This window comes from Lagopus muta, chromosome 2, assembly GCF_023343835.1.
Source record: "Lagopus muta isolate bLagMut1 chromosome 2, bLagMut1 primary, whole genome shotgun sequence".
Taxonomy (NCBI): Eukaryota; Metazoa; Chordata; class Aves; order Galliformes; family Phasianidae; genus Lagopus; species Lagopus muta.
Window position 1 is genome coordinate 74,237,396 of NC_064434.1, and position 19,141 is coordinate 74,256,536.

At 41.7% G+C, this 19,141-nt stretch overlaps 1 protein-coding gene across 2 annotated transcripts in view; it reads right to left on the reverse strand.

Moving 5' to 3' along the window:
• Window positions 1-4,005: 4,005 nt before the first annotated feature.
• Window positions 4,006-19,141, reverse strand: part of RGS7 (regulator of G protein signaling 7) — a 254,108-nt gene continuing 238,972 nt past the window's right edge. Inside the window, exon 18 of one of the 2 annotated variants that reach the window (XM_048937766.1) lies at window positions 4,006-4,933. In XM_048937766.1, the coding sequence (XP_048793723.1) occupies window positions 4,772-4,933 (162 nt within the window). In that variant the 3' untranslated portion in view covers window positions 4,006-4,771. The remainder of the gene's footprint in view (window positions 4,934-19,141) is intronic. The other variant, XM_048937765.1, reaches the window with a different exon arrangement.

Consider the following 19,141-nt stretch of genomic DNA (forward strand, 5'->3'; position numbering starts at 1 on the left):
TCGCTCTACTAGGTTCATAGCTTACTCAGAGTTTGTGCCAACAGCATGGATGAAGCAGCCTGGTGCTGCCATCTGCTGTTTCTGCTGCTTTTGACTTTCCCCATCCTTTTCAATGAATCAAGAAGCAGTTACAAAGAAAGCATCACAAATAAATAAACCTAAATGGAAATAAGCAGAAAGTCTGTATGCACTAAGGGGGATTATTTTGTTAACATCTCTTAACATTCTTGACTCTTTTTACTCCTTCATTCACCAAGAGATGAGGCATGCTTGTGAGTTCAGCTAGTTTTATTTCCTTATGATGAAGTTTTAGAAATATTTGCTCAGAAATCTCATATAGCTCTCACACAGATCAAGGACCTGACACATTCTGTTTTTCACAGCTTAGATATTTGGTGTTACAGGTATTTGCTATATAGACCTGACTTCTAAAGTCCAAAAAATTAACAGGAAATATCCCTTTGATTACAGCTGGCATTGGCTAGACAAGACCTGTGAAGAGAAAACTTTCTGTCCAGAGGTTCCCTGATTGCCTGAAGCTCCAGAATCAGATTCACCACACTTTTTAGAATGCTAGCAAAATCCCAACATCTACCAGAAAGAATTCAATTGGTATCTATAATTCAACAGAAAACACAGCAATGACAACAGAGTAACAAAGTCCTAAGCTACAGCAAGTGAGGATATGCTCAAATACAGCAGCTGTAGACACATAAACAAAGAAAAGAAGCCATTTACCTTTGAAAGGCTTTAGTATACGTAGATCTCCAGCAAGATACCTTTGCCTCCACTGCTGACCCTCAAATGAGGTCTGGGAAGGGATGGATCCTGGCTCCACCCCTTCTGGTCACTCAGGTAAACTGCATGCACCTGAGCTCCCCTGAGTTGGCTCTGCTTTCCCACCTGGTGCTCAGTTACTGGTTCAAGCTGTGACTTAATGTTTCCATTACAGTATCAGATCCATGTCATCGTTCTGATACTTGGTTAGCAGTGAATCTGCTACCATTTGCATTAAAATATAGTCCTGCCAGGTTTACTGTTTTAGAGAATTAGAAATGAATCACAGAATCATAGAATGTCCCAGGTTGAAAGGGACATCAATGATCATGGATCTCCAACCCCCCTGCCATTGGCTGGGCCACCAACCTCCCCATTTAATGCTAGACCAGGCTGCCCAGGGCCCCATCCAACCTAGCCTTGAACACCTCCAGGGACGGGGCATTCACAACCTCTCTGGGCAGCCTGTTCCAGCATCTCACCATTCTCATAGTAAAGAACTTCCCCCTGGCATCTAACCAAAATCTTCCTTCCCTCAACTTAAAACCATTTCCCCTTGTCCTGCAGTTATCTACCACATCAAACCTACCTACCCTTCTGTTTGTAGAATCCCTTAGGATTTGTAGGATCCCTTAGAATTTCAGTTAGGTACTGAAAAGCTGCAATGAGGTCACCCTGCAGCCTTCTTTTCTCCAGGTTGAACAAGCCCAGCTCCCTCAGCCTGTCTTCATAGGGGAGGTGCTCCAGTCCCCTGATCATGGCTCTCCTCTGGACCCTCTCCAACAGCTCTCTGTCTTTCTTGTACTGGGGACTCCAGACCTGGACACAGTACTCCAGATGGATCCTCACAAGAGCAGAGTAAAGGAGGACAATCAGCTCCCTGCCCCTGCTGGCCAATGCCTCTTCTGATGGAGCCCAGGATACCATTTGCTTTCTGAGCTGCAAGAGCACACTGCTGGCTCATGTTAAGCTTTTCATCCATCAAGACCCCCAGGTCCTTGGCAAGGCTGCTCTCAAGAATGCTCCTTCCAGTCTGTATGGATGCCTGGGATTCCTCTGGCCCAAGTGCAAAACCTTGCAGTTTGCTGTGTTGAACCTCAATAGGTTCACCCGGGCCCAAATGAAGTTAGAGGAGTGAACTCTTTTTTTGTTTTGTTTCATTTTAACACCAAGAAACTTCAATTTTTATAAACTTTAGGACATTAACATCCAGGATGTTGAAAAGCAGAAAAAATTAACCATTACATAAAACTCTGTTTTTCCATCTGTTTATTTTTGCGTGAAAATCGATTTTACTTCTCAGTGAAATTTTTATGCAAGATTTATGCAAGAAGGGCCAAGATTTCAACCCCTGCTGGCTGCTGTTAGCACAAATTTGACTGCTGTTACTATGATATTATATCTAAAAGGAACCGGTGCTTAGAGAAAATAATAGTTTACTGGCCTCCTTCTTACTAAGTTTTTGAGATTTAAGTATCAAGTATGTGTTCTTGTATTGAATTCACCATGCCAGCACAAATAATCTCTTGACACATGACTGCAACCGCAAAACTCAATGCCAGCATCGTTCTATCAAATTTGAGTGCATTGACCACTTCCTTTCATTGTTTGAAAATCCTGAGTAGGAATGTAAAGAAGATATCTGTAGCACATGGCAGCACAGGAACGGATTGTCTGTCACACCAAACTGTTGGTAGACATGTTTTCCATCAGCTGCCTTAGCCTTTTGCTATTCTAATAAACAGTCCTACAGAGTGAAATCTTTGGTCTGCAGCTAGTTCTGGCATTTCCTTGTCTAATATTAACAACAACAGTAAAGCAGCATTTATTGTCATTGGAGGTTCTTTTCTGTAATAAACAAACCAGAGATGTGCAGTAACTTCTTGCTCTGAGGAGGTGCTCCTTTGCACCTTTGCCAGTCCATTTCCTCCATCACCTACCTCTTTCCAAAAAGCAGGCCTCCTGGAGACTTCTGGCAGCAAGAAGCCCTTGCATCTTTGCATCATTTTATAATGAAACAGCTAGGATAGAAGTGTTTTGTATGCACTTGTGTAAAAAGAATTAAGCAAGTTAATTGAGCAGGTTTGTGCTTACGGAGTGTCAGAGCTTTTGCTGAAGGTGCAGTTGCTGTCAGTGGCAGAGAATGGACTCTAATCCTCAAAACTGCAACAATAGCTCCAGCGCTGATGTGCAACCACCATTTCAGGTCTTAGACTGAAAGTGTGCTGCCAAAGACTCCTTAGATTCAAACTCTGGGACCTAACCTTATAATGCTACTGATACACCCAGAACATATTTTAGTCTCTTCCTTCTTCTCAATTCCTTCCCATCCATTGTTAGTGAGCTCAAATATGAACAGTTAATGTAGACATTTAGTGTAATGTAAAATGTAAGGTGAATTGGTAATAATAATTAAAAAAATCTGAAATGCAGATATGTGGAGATATTACATCTGAAAACTTCTTTGGTGTATTGGAGTGACAACTGGTACATTACTAGATGGAGAGGAAATAATATTTTCAACTTATCTTACCAGACTGGAATCATTTGTGCTCACAGCAAGACTGTAAATGTAGGCCTGGAGCTGGAGGTCATGTTCAAGTCTATTGAGACCATCCAGGAAACAAAAATCACTGTTATTCTGACAGTGTAGATGCAAACTCATACTATTTGCTTGGTAAAATTCATGTTTCCTTTCTTGATGCTTTAGGGAAGAGAGAAAACACATGCAGAGAGCAAGCTGTTTGAGGTTATATGGTAACTGTGGGCCAAATAAACATTTACCTTTTTCAGGTTGGGCATACACTCAATAGTGAAATCAGAAACAGCTGATCTGACCTTTTAAAACCAATAGTATTATTTGCCCAGATTTCAAGATGCATGTGAGTTGCCCATACATATCCTCACAGTTTCCTTGCCCTTTATTTTGTGAAGTCTGCAAGAAAAGATTTCAAAGACAACACTCCAATGGTTGTTTTGGAAAAGAAAGACATCAGTAGTTCACTTGCTCACCACAGTCCTCCCACTTGGAATTCTTTTCCTGTTCACAAACCAGTCAGACCTTCAGAGAGCAGTGCTCCCCACCTCGTGTAACAGTTTCACAGCAGTCAGGTATGAGGGCACCCCATGGGCAGAAGTGGGAGACTTTACACATCAAACTGTGCCTGTGGAAAACGGATCTGTAGCTTTTGTTCTTTAGCTCATGTCAGCTCCCAGTATTCCCAAACCACCCTCTGCTGTAGCTGTTAACATCAAGACAATCTCCCCAGGCTTTCTTGGGGACAAAGACTATTTATTAAAAAGTAGATTTTGCTGGATCATTTTCCACGGTTCAGTTTACCTTTTACCAGTATCATATTTAAATGGTTTATATATTTGTTAAGGACAGTTGAGTCATTACTTCATCAGATTTTGGTTTCATCTGACCTGATAGTTTCCATTCCAAGACCCGTATCTTTAGTATAATTCTGTCAAAATACCATCTTCTGAACATCAAAGCTTCAAAAGTTTTAAACTGCTATTGTCACTGACCTATATCCAATAGAAGGAACATATTTTTACTGCAGAGGAAAATGAATTTTTCATGCTTCTCATATATTATCTTTATTAAACATTCTGACAGATATGCATCCATTTATTGTATGAATAACCTATGGCTTAGTCTGCAAATGCTGACTGAAAGTTCACAAGAGCAGGCTTTTCTGTGAACTTTCTGTATCCATATAATCAGTCAGTGCAATGCTTGAGAATAATGCCTGCTTAGCAGTATTTTGCACTGCACCCCCCTGGCTATACCAGGGAAGCTGGCTGTTCTACATCTGAGTATTTCATAATCTCCGAGCAGCTTGATTGGATCTTCATTTTCTTCTGAAATAGTGCAGGTGGTTCTGAGGAGAACACATAATGACAGTTACCTCCTACATAAATCCTTAGTGGCTAACATACAAAGCTCCACTACTGCTCAGTGCTAATAGAGGTTTCAGTTAAGCAGAGCCTATGGAAGCATTTTGTAGTCACTAGAAAAAAAGTGTTCTTTGTGCGTGCTGTAGTTCAGAGCTGTAAGGTCTTTATGAATGGTTACTCTCAAAGCGCTACAGAAGTTCCCGTGTTCAAGGTGGTTCCTGGCTCCTCGGAAAAATGAATGTGGGGTTCCAGCCTGGGAGGAGAGAAATAAGTGAAAAAGGAGCATCCTTGGCCTAGGCAGGAGAGGTCTGCCTAGTGCAGCTCTGCAGCGGTCACCAGTGAGCGTAGTGCTAGGTCAGAGGAAGGAACAAAGGTGAGCACTGACCCCAGTAAACATAATGAGCACCACTGAATGCAAAGTTTCAATCTGGATAACAGCTCCTCCAGCCTTATTTGTCAGAGGAAAGATTTTCGGACTACTATGTGGTCACATAATCACATAACTTAGGACACAGAACATCCTTGAATGAGATCCAATTTAAACTTGAGTACATCTTTTAGATTAAAAAAGCAACAACAACATCTATTCTCGGTTTAAAAATTATGAATGAAAGAAAAGCCACAATATCTTATTGCTGTCCATGCCAGTAGATGCATATATCACTGGTGTAGCTGCTTCCTCCTGTAAAATGGTCCCACTCTTGCCACCAGATCTTTTTTATATCTTTGCTTGCTAGATGGGAAGAGCATTAATCCTGAAGTAAACACTTACCGTCCATGATTGGTCACTCTTTAACCTTTAAGCTCAGAGGACTGGGTACTCAAAGCTACTAGAAGGTCCTTTCCAGTCATTTAGCTGCTCTAAGACTGTTGTCTTTCAGAAGGACTTTAGGAGTGCCTGAAGCAAATGGGATGCTTCAGAGCTCAACATATGTGTCAAAGAAAAAAGACTTCCCTGATAAAAATTCATATCCCCAGGAATCACAGCAGTTTTGGACTAGCTTTTCTCCTTTGTGTTCAACTGATGATCTGGACACGAGTCTACACATTCTGTTTCAAGTTCCCATGGAGAGTGCTTCTGCCAGCCTATACTTAGCGTTCCTCTATGTCCAAGCTCATCTTTGTCAGCAGTAGAAATGACTATTGTTCATTCAGCTGCCATCAAATGACCACGCTTCACATTTTCTCTGCTTGAGATCCTTTTATCTTCATTATGTACGATAACCCTAATCTTTGTAATATTTGCCAGTGTTTTAAGTGACGGTTTTATTCTCTTGCCACTCCTTAGTAAGTAGTAATAGTAAAGTAGCACCATATTTTTGCAGAGTACTACCAGACATAAGCTGTTCCCTGCTGAAATGCTCCACTGCAGAAACATTAGTTTGTAACACTATTATTGTGTCTGGCTTCATATTCCTGAAGTCACAAGTTATTATTCACTTAATGTCTAAGACACTAAACAGAGTTAACTGCACTGCATTTTCACATCAGAGATATCTCTCCATAGTGATGCAAGGAAGTTTGGCAAACAATAATCATTTTCTCTATGTCTGTTGTGCTTTTCAGCTGAGAGTGACAAAGCCATTTATTAATTAATCAGCTTCATTTACTAATTGAAATAATATATCCTCTGTGTACTATCTGAAATAATGATTATACATAGATAAAGCCGCAACAAAGATAAATAAAAAGTTTCATGAGTATTAAATGATAGAACTCAAAGAGGATCCTGAGAGAACAGTGGAAACAAGTCTCTGTTGCCTTGTTTTACTCAGAAAGGTAGATTTTTTTTCTGTCTGACAATGGTTCACACTCAGTCTTTCCAGGCTAACGAACAGTATCTTGAGCTGCATCAAAAGAGGAATGGCCAGCAGGGACAGGAAGGTGATTGTCCCCCTCTACTCTGCCCTCGTGAGGCTCCATCTGGAGTACTGTATCCAAGCCTGGAGGCCCCAGCACAGGAGGGATGCAGAGCTGTTGGAGTGGGTCCAGAGGGGGGCAACCAAGATGATCAGAGGGGTGGAGCACCTTTCCTGTGAAGAAAGGTTAAGGTAGTTGGGCTTGTTTAGCTTGGAGAAAAAGAAGTTTCCAGGGAGAGAACATTGTGTACATCCAGTACTTGAAGAGAACTCACAAGGAGGAGGGGGATCAACTTTCTACATGATTTGATAGTGACAGGACAAGGGGGAATGGCTTTAAACTAAAAGAGGGGAGAATTAGGTTAGATGTTAAGAGGAAATTTTTTCCTCAGAGGATGGTGAGAACCTGGCATTGCTGCGCAGAGAAGCTGTGGGTGCCCCATCCCTGGATGCGCTCAAGGCCAGGTTGGATGGGGCCCTGGGTAGCCTGAGCTGGTGGGGGACAGCCTTGCCCATGGAAGGAGGCTGGAACTGAGGGATTTTTAAGGTCCCATCCAACCCAAACCATTCTGTGATAAAGTTCTGTGGTTTATCCTATGCTTTCTTTTTTTCTTTTACACATTCTGCGTGTCTCTTGATATGTCAGATAGGTCTCCAACAAACAATTTTCATCAGGCTCCCATATATCATCTAGAAAAAAAATCTCATGGCTCCTCTGCCACATGAATTTCTGCAAAAATAACCAGCTACAAATAACCAGGGATGCATATTTTCCATGATTCATGCTGCAGATTCTGCCATAGACTGAGGAGCTGTTGCACAGAATCTAGCCTTCACACGAAAAAATGTTACCAGCCCTTATGATGGTGAGGGAAGCCTTCCAAAACAGGAACTGAACATGAATCAGGTCAGGATGACTCAGATTGTTTTTGTGATTCTGCAGAGAGACAATCTGAGATAATAGCTGGGTTGTGTGAACTATTGCTATAATTTATTGCCATAAAAATTCAAAATACAATGACTTACATTTGTATTACTGTTATGAGTTAGATTTTTACTTTTACTATGTATTCCTAGATCCTGTGTGAATGGACACAGAATATATCTATAAAAAGTCCTCTGTATGGTTCTTAGGCAAAATGTGAAGTTTCACCCTAACAAACAGCAGTGCCCCGTTAGTGGGTCGAATAAGTACATTTTGCTATGAAGACAGTACTGTATGTACTGCAGTACTGTCACAGCAGGACTGAGTTACAGAGGTAGGTAGCCATACTGAAGACACTGAAGAATTCATAATACGATTATTACGTGTTGAAGCTGGGAGCTTATGATAGAAAAACATTTCCTTTCCAGATGGTGAAAAAAAAAATCATGGGAAAAAGAAGGCCAAGCCATTGGTTAAATATCTAAATTAGATTTCTGCTGCTTTTAATATGAGGAAAGAAATAAACCCAGGCAATTTCTATTTCACAGAATAAAATTACCACCTGGTTGCTGCAGCCAGTGTAGCGTAGGCAGCACAGAGTACAGTACAAGGACATCTACAATTTTTGTGTGTTGTACAGGCAGGTTAAGTAATTGGTTTTAATTTAAATAACCAGAACTTATGATTAAAGGTGCGAAAAATTCTTCTTTAGTGCTGCATTCCATCTTTGCCAGAAAGCTGTTCTCAATCAAAACTATATTTATCCATTATTTACCAGTTTAGTCAACTGAGGACAAGCTGTACTGAAAATATTTTTTTAAATCAGCTAGCCAGCCAGCAATAGGAATAAGGAAAGGAAAGAAAGAAACAAAAACAAAACAGAAAGACAAAACACATCTAGAATTCCAGGGAAAGCCTTTCTGTTGACTTTACTAGGGTTTGGCTGAGAATTGAAGTCAGCAGATGAGAATGATGGGCATTAAAATACGTGAGAGAGACTAGGGACTTTGAATAACGAGGAGGGAGAGGGAAGGAAGAAGCTTGCAAGGTAAAGAGAAAACTGCAAACAAATAAAAGAAAAATGGGAAAGCAAATCAGAAGATATGCAAACACTGACAATAATGGGTATAAGGGTTTTTTCAGGGTTTTTTTTTTGGGGGGGGGGGGGGTTAGATTTTCCTGAGTGGGTTCTGGAGTCACAGGGTAGGTTTATTACGGCCAGGAAATTAGAAGAGCTGCAAAACTCAGAGAAAGACTATTCACATATGAAATGTTGGGAATATCACATCTAGGTAGTACTAAGTGGAAATATTTATCTTTTCATTGTAAATTACAATTAGTTTGGAAATGATTGGGGAGTTTTTGTTACGAAAGTTACACTTGGGGACCTCCCACTATGAGAATATTTTAATTTGCACTTTCTACCCTGACAAAATGATTTTAGTACTGCAGTGGATTTTATGAGTGCACAAAATATATATTAATGATGACAATGAAATGAGAAACTCTGGTCAGGTAAATGCACCTCCAGGAAGCCTTACATTAAGGAAGGACAGAATCTGAGTTTTAGTAAGAAAAAAATCCCAACACGTTAAGAAACGTGACTGTAATTCTATGACTAGCAAATAGTTCAAAAATGAGCCCTTGTTGGAAGAGTAAACATGAAAGGCATATTTTGTCTTTTTAATCCATTACAGAGACAGACACAACTTCTAAAGAACAAAATGCAAGTCTTTCTAAACTATGGAATCTTGACTGGAGAGAAAACACATGATCTGAAGCACACCAAGCCTGGGAACGTAACAACCAACTTGCTGGGAGTGCACCTTTGCCCAAATGATTCTTAATGATCCAAAGAGTCTGTCAAAAAGAAAAAGAAAAAGAAGCTCTTCCAGTTTATTTTCTTATTTCTTAAAATAAATAAATAAATAAATAAAATAAAAGATCCAAGGTTTTTCTGCCATTGTGAAAAACATCAGCATTCACTGAGCACAAACACAAGACATTTTTCTTCAGTAAAAACTTAAATACAGTCAGATAGCGTACAAACAGATGGATAGTTGATAGAAGCTGCTTGCTTTTTTTCTCCCATGCTTTTCTGGTTGGTAAGACTTTAATTTCCTTACAATGTTTCTGATTCAGCTTCCAGTGCAGAGAATGGTTTCCATTTTTATTTTGTCAAACTTAGGTAATTACAGCTTTCTCTGTGGACGTGGGGAAGGACCTGGTAGTCTTTGCAACCACATTATAAACAATGAATGCACATGCTGCTGATATTCCAACTAGATGAACACAGGCTGCTAAACTTCACATTAAAAGACATTTTTACCCTTATCTTACAGCCATGAACTGGGAGAGATGATCCATCACCACAAACATCTTCTGCATAGCCCAGGTCAAGGCCATCACCTTCTTTCAGTGCATCAAGATACTGGTGTCCTTGTGAGCTGCAGCATCTCCTCACCTTTCGGTCCATGCAGGCTCTGTAGACTGTTTGCCTCTGTTGTGGAATGCTGCCTCCGAGGCCACCACACACTTCCAACACAGTTATCTGGCTTGGGCTTCTGCTCCATGCAGATGGGCACCATGATTTGATGTCCCAGGTGAGAAGGATATTGCTCTTTTCAATTTCTATGTAGGTACAATGTGATTCTTAGTACAAAGTCAAAGAACAATCTTGCCAGTTTTCCAAATCCTTGGGGAACGCAGAAAGGAGAGCATGACTGACAAAAGTCACCTCTGATAAGAGACGAACTGTCACAAAATTGTTTCTTTTCCTAGCATGCATCTCAGTTTGCTAGCTTGCTTCATCAGTAGCTCCCAAGTGGTAAAAGATCGTATAGGATTACACAAAAAAGTTACATAAAGAGCCTTGCTAGGAAGGAAAAAGAGTATTTGGCAGCAGTCTCCCACATCATAGTGCTCCAAGAACATCAGCTCCGTCACTAAATGGTCTGCAGGAATCACAGCAGCTTCCAAAAATCCAGCATTTCCCTGGAAGCAATCAGATCTTCCTTCTTCCATCATCAGCTGACAGGTTTTGAGCCAGCACAAATTACTAGTAATACTAGTATTAGTGGTATGGTCATTGCATCATCTAGATGGGAAAAGGCTTCAGGATAATCAAATTTGAGCACCAAGCTGACCTTCCTAAACCATCACTAAACCATGCCCATTACTGGGAACAGTAGTAGCAGTGATAGCAGCAATACTACTACTAATGCTTGCTCTGTCAGTGCTCCTCATAGGAGGCTTTGAAGACCAGTTTTCCAGCAGCGCTGTGCCAGTCGCACACACAGCAGGCAGCAGCAAAGCACATCTGTTTCAAAGAACGTGCTGTCTGCAGCAGGCACTCCCATGCTCATGTACACAAAGGCACCAGCAGAATTGCTGTAGGACACTGTGGGGTGGGAGATCTGTTCCTACCGTGGCCAAGGACAGAGCTGTGCTGCCCGTGCTGTAGCAGTAAGCCACATGCAGCCTGCATCCTGCTGCTCTGTACATGCGGCACCACACGGCTACACTCATTCACCAGCACAACCTTCAGCCCTCCTGCTCCCTGGGAAGCCAGCACTGCTTCAAGCTGTGTGAAATCCACAACCAGACCCCTTGTTTTTGGTTCCTTTGCCTGCCCAGCCACATCACCAGACTCTGTTTTACCAAACGATACAGACAGGAGTGAAGTCTTCGGGTACTCCAGGAACGTCCTCCTGCCTGCTGCCCCACCTCATAATGTGACCCCCCACTTTGAGTGCAGCCCTTTGAGTTATCCTTCATTTGTTTGTTGGTGTGTTCCCTTAGATCTGCAGATCGCTTTGATTATTTGCACATCTGGAAGTTGTCACACGCTTTTTCTGACCGTGACCATCTGAAATATTATCCGGCAGGACTTGAGGGAAACACAGTAAAGAAACAAAAACGTCCTACTCATAACAACATGTGGCAGAAATTACTAAGTGACACCATCTCAAAGGGGAGCGCCATATATCCAAGCAAAGATAAGCTTAACTCCATTCCCTAAAGCTTTACATTTGCTTTACGTAGCACCTGGTCCAGACATAAAAGATATTACATATAAGTACTTATTTTTCATTAAGCATCATATAATGAAAGTTATCTGTCTGTTATAAGGGCTGGGGTGAAACAAAGCCATTCCTTCCATCCCGTAAGTTTCAGAGGGGAAGACCATCTTCCCACTACGTGATTTTCCATAGAAAAGCCTCCCTGATAAACAGTTCAGAGGACACCGGGGTGTACAGCCCGATGATCCCACACAGCCCCCGGGGTAAAGCTACAATTCTGTGTGCAAAAAAACAACGTTGGATGGACACGGCTGAAGTAACAGAGGCTGTTTTTCAGCAATCCCAACACACGGACGGCGTGGGGAAGAGTGCAAAGGCAGCCTGATGTCGGTGCCCGATAAACCCATGTATTCGCACACAACGTATCAGCACACGCCTTATCCCGAGGCCCCGCTCCTGCCCCGCGGCTCCGGGTGGGGGCGCCGTCCCTCGCCACAGCGCCACCGCGCGGTGAGCGCCACCGCCTGCAGGGCCGCGCGCCCCCGCGAGGTGTCAGCAGCCGCCCAGGCCGGGCTGGAGAGCGACAGGGCCGCTCTGGCAGGGCCGTAGCGAGAGCTCGGTGAAATGAAAGGGGCTTTTTGTGTATTTCCGTCAGCAGCAGTTCTCAGCAAGGCTTAACCAGAAGGAAAATCCAAACGGAAAGAAAGGGAAAACGATCACTTCAGAACAATTTGGGAAGGGGAAGAAGTAAATAACAACAAAAGAATCAAGCAAACCAAAAACAAACAAGCCCCCTCTCCCCCTCCCCCCCCCCCCCCCCAAAAAAAAAAAAAAAGTCAAACACCCCCACCCTTTTACAGCACCAAACTGTTTGCTTTGCTATGGTAAAGAAAATTGTTTTGACTGATGCTGAGTCCTTTGGTTTTGATTTTATGCTCTATTTAGATTTCTTAGATGACAGACTGTAATGGATACAAAAAATGTTCCATCCAATGCACCTACAAAATTTGTATTTTAAACCATTACACAAATCCAAGTGAGTGCTACTGCTCTGATTATACTTTTATCCTGAGCAGAATTAAAACCTTGGCTGTATTGTGGCAGATGGGTGCCGATACACTGACTGCGCTGGTGCTGCCATGTCAGTACCAATAAACGGAGAGATGCAGAGCCCAGGGGAAAGCTGCTTCAAGAAGCCAGCACTGAATGGCACTGAGGACAGGTGCTGAGTGCTGCAGGCAGTGTTTCTCTGACTGAGTAGGAACTTGCAGGCAGACACAGAACCGCAGTGCCTCAGCAAGGGGGGGGCACAGAGCTCCATCTTGGCACAGGTGCTGTCAGGGCTAAGAAAGGGACACAATGGCAACTTTATAAGTCATTGCCACATCAGGAACTTAGCCATTTTTCTTCTTCCTTCTTTTCTTTTACACAATGCAAACTTTCTTTAGATGAAAAGTAAATATGGTGGGCTCAGCACGGTTTGGAGAGCAACACAGATCAAGCTCCTCTGGTGCCTGACCTCAGCCTTTTATTTCTCTGTGTCAAGCAATATCAGCAAGTGTGTGCATTCCGCATGTCCCTCTCTTCTGCTGCTTCCCCTAGAGCTTTACTGGGACACAGAGCAGGGGCTGCAGCCACCCAGAGCCACTTGCAGGAGGCAGAAGTTGGTGGCTGTAACAATGGTACCAGGGCCACTACTGCAGAGGTTATTTCTGTGCTCTGTTCATTCCTCCTTTCTTGTTCTATTCGTTCCTCTGGGTCTCTTGGCCTTCAAACCTTTGGTTTTTCTTTTCTAGGGCTCATGAAAAGATACAGAGTGATCAAAGTTGCTCTGCCCCATCTGTGTCATTGGTGGAAAGAGACTTCAAAAGCTTCCAAGAGACATGTGCACACCCCACATAGGAGGTGGGGTGGACAGGAGGGAGAGGAATCATCAAAAACATCTTTCAGAAGTAAAAACAAAACACTTATTGTACCACATTGGCAACACAGGTACCCACTGAGCAAAAGTTGATTGCACTTTAAGTCAGCCCTGGCAGGTTTCACATCTCCAATTGCAGTGGAGGTCTGCTGAGAGGATGGGGCAGGAGGAGGCAGTGGAAGATGCCACCAGAGGCACTGGGAGATCAGCAGATACTCAGCTCTCCTTGTAGACAGGAACCCCAAGGTGCGGTTTTAATGTGGAAGTGAGATGAAAGTAGGTAGTAGGGGTTAATTAGTTTGTCATTAGTTCCAGTCTGCTCTGACCAACAGATATTTTAGAAATAATCAAAAAAAAAAAATCAGACCTTTAAAAATATATATATATATTTTTTTCTCCAAGTAAGATGCCTAAGTGTCAATAGTAGACAAATACAAAAAACAAAAACAAAAAAAAACAAACCATATCAGTCTGTATGACAGGAATTGTGCTGTGAAGAAGCTCTTTAGAACAAAATGAAAGTCTGACAGTATGTGTTCCCATTACAAAAGGCAAAAAAATATAAACATAGAAATCAAAATCCCTCCTGCCCACACATGCACTAAGTAGGAGCACAACTGCAGTGACTGCCCCAGGTCTGGGTTTTGGAACAGGAAAGGATGAGGAAAAAAAATGAGAAGAGAGTCAAGAGAGGAGATCTAGCCAGAGACCTAGCAGTACCAGTTAAGTGATTCAGGTGGGGTGGAAAAAGAAAAGGACCAACCTTAACAATTACAAATGCATCCCTAAAACTGTCTTGCTAGAAACCAGTTTCATCATTAAGTAAACATTAACTGTCTAATTGTTTTCACTGTATATTCAACAGTTGACTGATAGCGTCACCTTTTAAAACACCAGAACCTTTTTTTGGAAGAAAAGGGTATCTATTGATGAAACTAGAGACTTACATTCCTTCCTTCAAAAAGCCACCTGTACAACATGGGCTTCCATACACCAGCACATTAGTAGATCAATATTTAGAAACACTTACTAATCTTGAGCTTTAAGCTCCCTTTCTGTCTCCTACAGACACTTTCCTTGTTAAGAGACTCAGGTGTTTTACATTACCCTGTGGACCCTCCCACCCCTCTGTTACTTGGAGGGAAATCCAAGCTCCCAATTACTCTAAATCACAAATGCCTGCAGTTGGTCCTGCACCTCCACCACATCCAGAGTAACACAACTAGACTTCTTTTTGTTTATACCTGATCACTGCTTCCAAGCTAAGGAATATCCAGCTCCCTCCTACCTCCTTTCAGGTCCACATCAGGGCTTGCTCATTGGGCTTCCCTAGGATGACACCCCAGGCCCTTCCACCTCCCACACCTGTTATCTGTTTGGGCCCTGTAGGCACCACATCTTCTCTAGTTCAGTCATATATGTCATTTAAATGCTGCTTACCAATGTTAGCCAAGTTTAATTGGGAGGGAAAGAAGACAAGGCCAGACAGTCCATAGCTCCATTACTGTTTCAGTGGAATCATGCTTGATATAAGTATGGAGTCCCAATGAGGTGTGGGTTTCTGCCTTTATGGAGAGATCTGGAGGGCATTTTCAGCAAAGAAGGTGTCATCACTAACAGCCATCCTCTAAAGTGGCGAGTTTGGGGCAGCACTGGCTGGAGCGCTGGCTGGAGGAAGAGTGGAGAGTTGGTGGGAGCAGAATGGGAAGGTCATTATGTGATATTATGTGAGGTATTACATGAATCAGCCCTTGCACCAATTGCTGACCATCCTTTTCTTTAATGTTTTCTCCTTATTTTCTTGCAATTTCTTTCAAGTCCAAGAAACATAAAGCAGAGAAGGGAAGTGCAAAGAGCATTTGTGGTCACTGTGAAGGAGAAGAACCACAGGAGACGAGAATCCTAAAAAGTTGTTATCTGGGAGGAGGGGAAGAGAAGAAAGAGAATCTAAAAGAACAGATGAGCCATATAAAAAGAACAGAACATAAAAATAGATGAACTCAAATAAATGTCATAGACCTCAGATTATGCATTCAATAAAAAGGTGGAAAAGCAAGTCATATTAAAAATGCCATTGCTGTGCATCTTTCAAAAAGGAAAGGAGGAAAGGAGTAAAGAGGTGGATAGAAAAGTTACATGAATAATGAAAGGCTTCATTCACATGACATAGCAGAAGCAGCAGCCACAGGGTTAATAGCAAGGGTGGAACAGCATTTGTTTTGAAAAAGTGACATCAACCTAATGAGAAATTACAAAATCAATTAAAAAAAAAAAAAGAGAGACAAGGTGAATGCATCAGAGTATATTTTGTGAGCAGAGAGTGTGTGTAATAAAAATAGTGCAAATGCCACTAACAAGGTAACATTTACAATTGTGTCTGAATATTATTTGATATTTATTATCCATGTTTACCCTTGTAAATAATTTTTGCAGGTTCTCGGAGTCTATTGTCATGGCAGTTTCTCTTAATGATCTGTATATACAGATCCCTTATGTCACTATCACTCATGTTTAAGCATTAAGAAGTTTGAACAGTCGATTCCTCACTCCCACTCATGCAAATAAATACCAGCAGGAAAAAGGAATACAAGTATTGCACAGGTTAAATTAAATTAAAAAAAAAAAAAAAGTGACCTTGGTAAAAGAAAAGCACAGTCTGAAAAACTAGGATGCTACTCAACGAACAACTGAAGACATCTCACTGACCCAGGAATTAATGCCTTACACACCAATGTGAACAACACCTATGTGTTACCACAAAGGACTGGCAAATCAAAGTGCCTCATAAGCCAACACAGTTCAGCAGCCACCACCTATTGCAACGGGGGCAAGCTCTGCCACTTTGTGTATAGGCAGACACACAGCTGGCACAACATGAACAACAGTCCTCCTCCTTAGAGCCAGGGCAGGAGCACTGTGGTGCTGTCCTCCATAAAATATCCATAACATCTCCAGTCTGGAGGAGGGCAAAGGAGTCAACCCACATCGGTAAGGATGTATCTCCTTGGATACACCAAAAGAGGCTGCAGCATTGCAGTGGCCATTTTAAGCAATAACAGAGGGGACATTTTATTACAGTCAATGCAGCAGCTTCATCAAAAACTAAAGGGATAAACTGAAGCAAAGAAGATTTTATTGGGCTTCTTCAGCATATCTTCAACTCAAAGGAGACAAAAGCATTAATCTGTTTATCTTAGTCAGATCAAAAGGCAAATCAGAACTAGTTAGCAACACACTTAAATGAATCATGGACATAGAACATGTTCAAATAAACTGTTGGCAATTTCCTTTGAACATCTTCAGATTAAAACCTTATTTTAGAAAGGTCCCTGTAGCTATTAAATTCCCTTTAGCAAAATTTCTATTTTTTATGCACTTAAGTTAGTAGTTCAGTGGTATTGGTTCTATGCATGACATCTCTAGCTAGAAAGCAAATTAAAAATATGGTAATTTTTAAGCCTAAATTCAAACAGCTGCTAATAACTTGGCATAAAGATAAATAAATGGTAGAGCCACAAAAAATCACTGACGATTCCCAACTGTTAGTTAAATAAAACAGCCTTCTCTCACTTCAGTCATCTGCTTTGGCTTTCATTCATATTTTTAATAAGTGAATATTCTAAATGCATTCCTGCAGTTCTCATTTTCTGGAACTGTTTTTTGCTCTCCTATTTGTTATTTGTTGAAGAACTACTTAGCATTTATACCTTACGATTTCAAATAATATTAGGGGTGCAGTTTGAACAAAGCAATTCCGTATATTTGGTATTAAGAGCTTTCTTTCAGAAGAAAAAAGTCTGAAGGAGCAGCCGCAGCTGGTGCTGTTGGATGGTTTCTGCTGGCAGCCCTGCCTGGCGCTGGCATCTCAACAGTGGCATGCTGCCTCTCCAGCACCCAACTGCTCTGTGCATGAGTTCTCCTCCCTCATCAGTTCCATTCTGGTCACTGCAATTAATTTTCATTTCTTTCTTTTGTCTTCACTTTCAGCTCATTAATTTTTGGCCAGTCTCCATGGCTCTTTCAGCTCAGCATTTTGCTCCTTCTCTCTTCCCTCTTTAAGGCCTTTTCCTTCCTTTTCTGGTCTTGTAGGTTCAAGGAGCAACTTTTAATGGCATCTTACACAAGGTCTGATGACTGTTCTGCTGTTCTCAGGTCAAGTGGTTCCTTTAAAGAAAAGCAGGATGCTTCAAGCCTCCTGGGAGGTGCCAGGAGGTGCTGACCGCTGACTCTCCCCAGGAGGCAAAGAGCACAGCCCCTTCCCATCGGGTTTCTCCCTTGGTTCTTATTTTTGCTCAACAGATTTGTGACCTCACTGGACTTCCTAATGGGTACACTACTGTGTAACCAAAGCTATACTTCATCTGTTCGATGCTTGCTGCAGTAAGAACAAATAAGCCTTACCCTGGGTTAATCCTAATTTATGGAAGTGGATTTTCATAATGTTTTGAAAAAAAACAACTGTTTTTTCTCAGTGGGGATGTAAAAGGACATTGTGCCTACAAGGAGTTCCCATTCCCACTGTGGCAGCACTGACAGATGACAGTGATCAGTGGAGGGATGAAGAGATCTCAAATAAACACTTTAAAAATCAACTGGCTGCAGAGCAGGTTTTGTTTGGTTTTCTTTTTCAGCCAAATTCAATCACAGGTAATAGTGGAGTTACATCACTGGAAACACAGGCTCAAATGAAACCTTGATAGAGCTCCCTGACTACTTTGAAATCCTTACTTTAATGCATACTTTTACCTTGCAGTCATTGTGTTAATTCCTGTGCAAATACAGGAAAAGACTGCCATTCAATATAAGCTTCATATCTACTGAGACAAAAGAAGAACTAGAATGAAATGGGTCTAGGGATACAAATAATCCATGTATTTGTCCAGACAATGTTGCAAAATGCTTTGAGAAGAAATAAAAATAATAATTTCCTTATGGTAAAGTTGCATGAAATATTTAATGCGTGAATCTGAAATGTTAATTATTTGATGGGAGTGATTCTTCAAAGCAGACATTGGTATCTAATTAGTTAAATCCTAAGGAAAAGCAGGCAGTATACCAGCTGATGCAATCGGTGGCAGCAGGAGTTGGGAAATAAATATCTCCATTTGGCACTGAAAAGTGAAACAGAGCTCAAATTTCTGTGGATATCCTGGCCCCAAGTTCATGCCTCAGAGCTCTCATTTCTGCAGTAAAGGAAAATTAAATCTCAGAGTTTAAGATCTGGGGTTCAGTGTGACTATTTATTAGAATTCATCTAGCCTCCTAGACTGTGAATATTTTGACTTGACCTAGATGGAGCTCTTGATAAAATCAAGCTCTCATGGGCATTACCAGTGTTCTGTGATAAAACTCAGCTTGGAAGCATTGTGCTGACAGAAACTGCAACACTTTAACGCAGTGATTATTATCCTAGTTAGAAACCAGAAACACCACAGCATGTGAAAACAAAGAACAACAACAAAAAAAAAAAGAATTCCCTTCCCTTCCCCAGATCTCAACCAAGCAAAAACCAGGGGAGAAGCCATTCACGGTGATGAACAATGTGTTTGTTCCTGGGTTTATTGAGGCCATTTCTCTGGGGATGCTGCAGTCAGGGTTATGGCAGCTCAGCTTCCTTCTGCCCACAGCAGCCCTGTCCCAGAGGCAGTAACGCAGGTAGGCATCTGGTGCTGAATGAGATGACTCCAGCACTAATCTGTTCAAATGTAATGCTGGATTGTGTCTACGGCCAGCT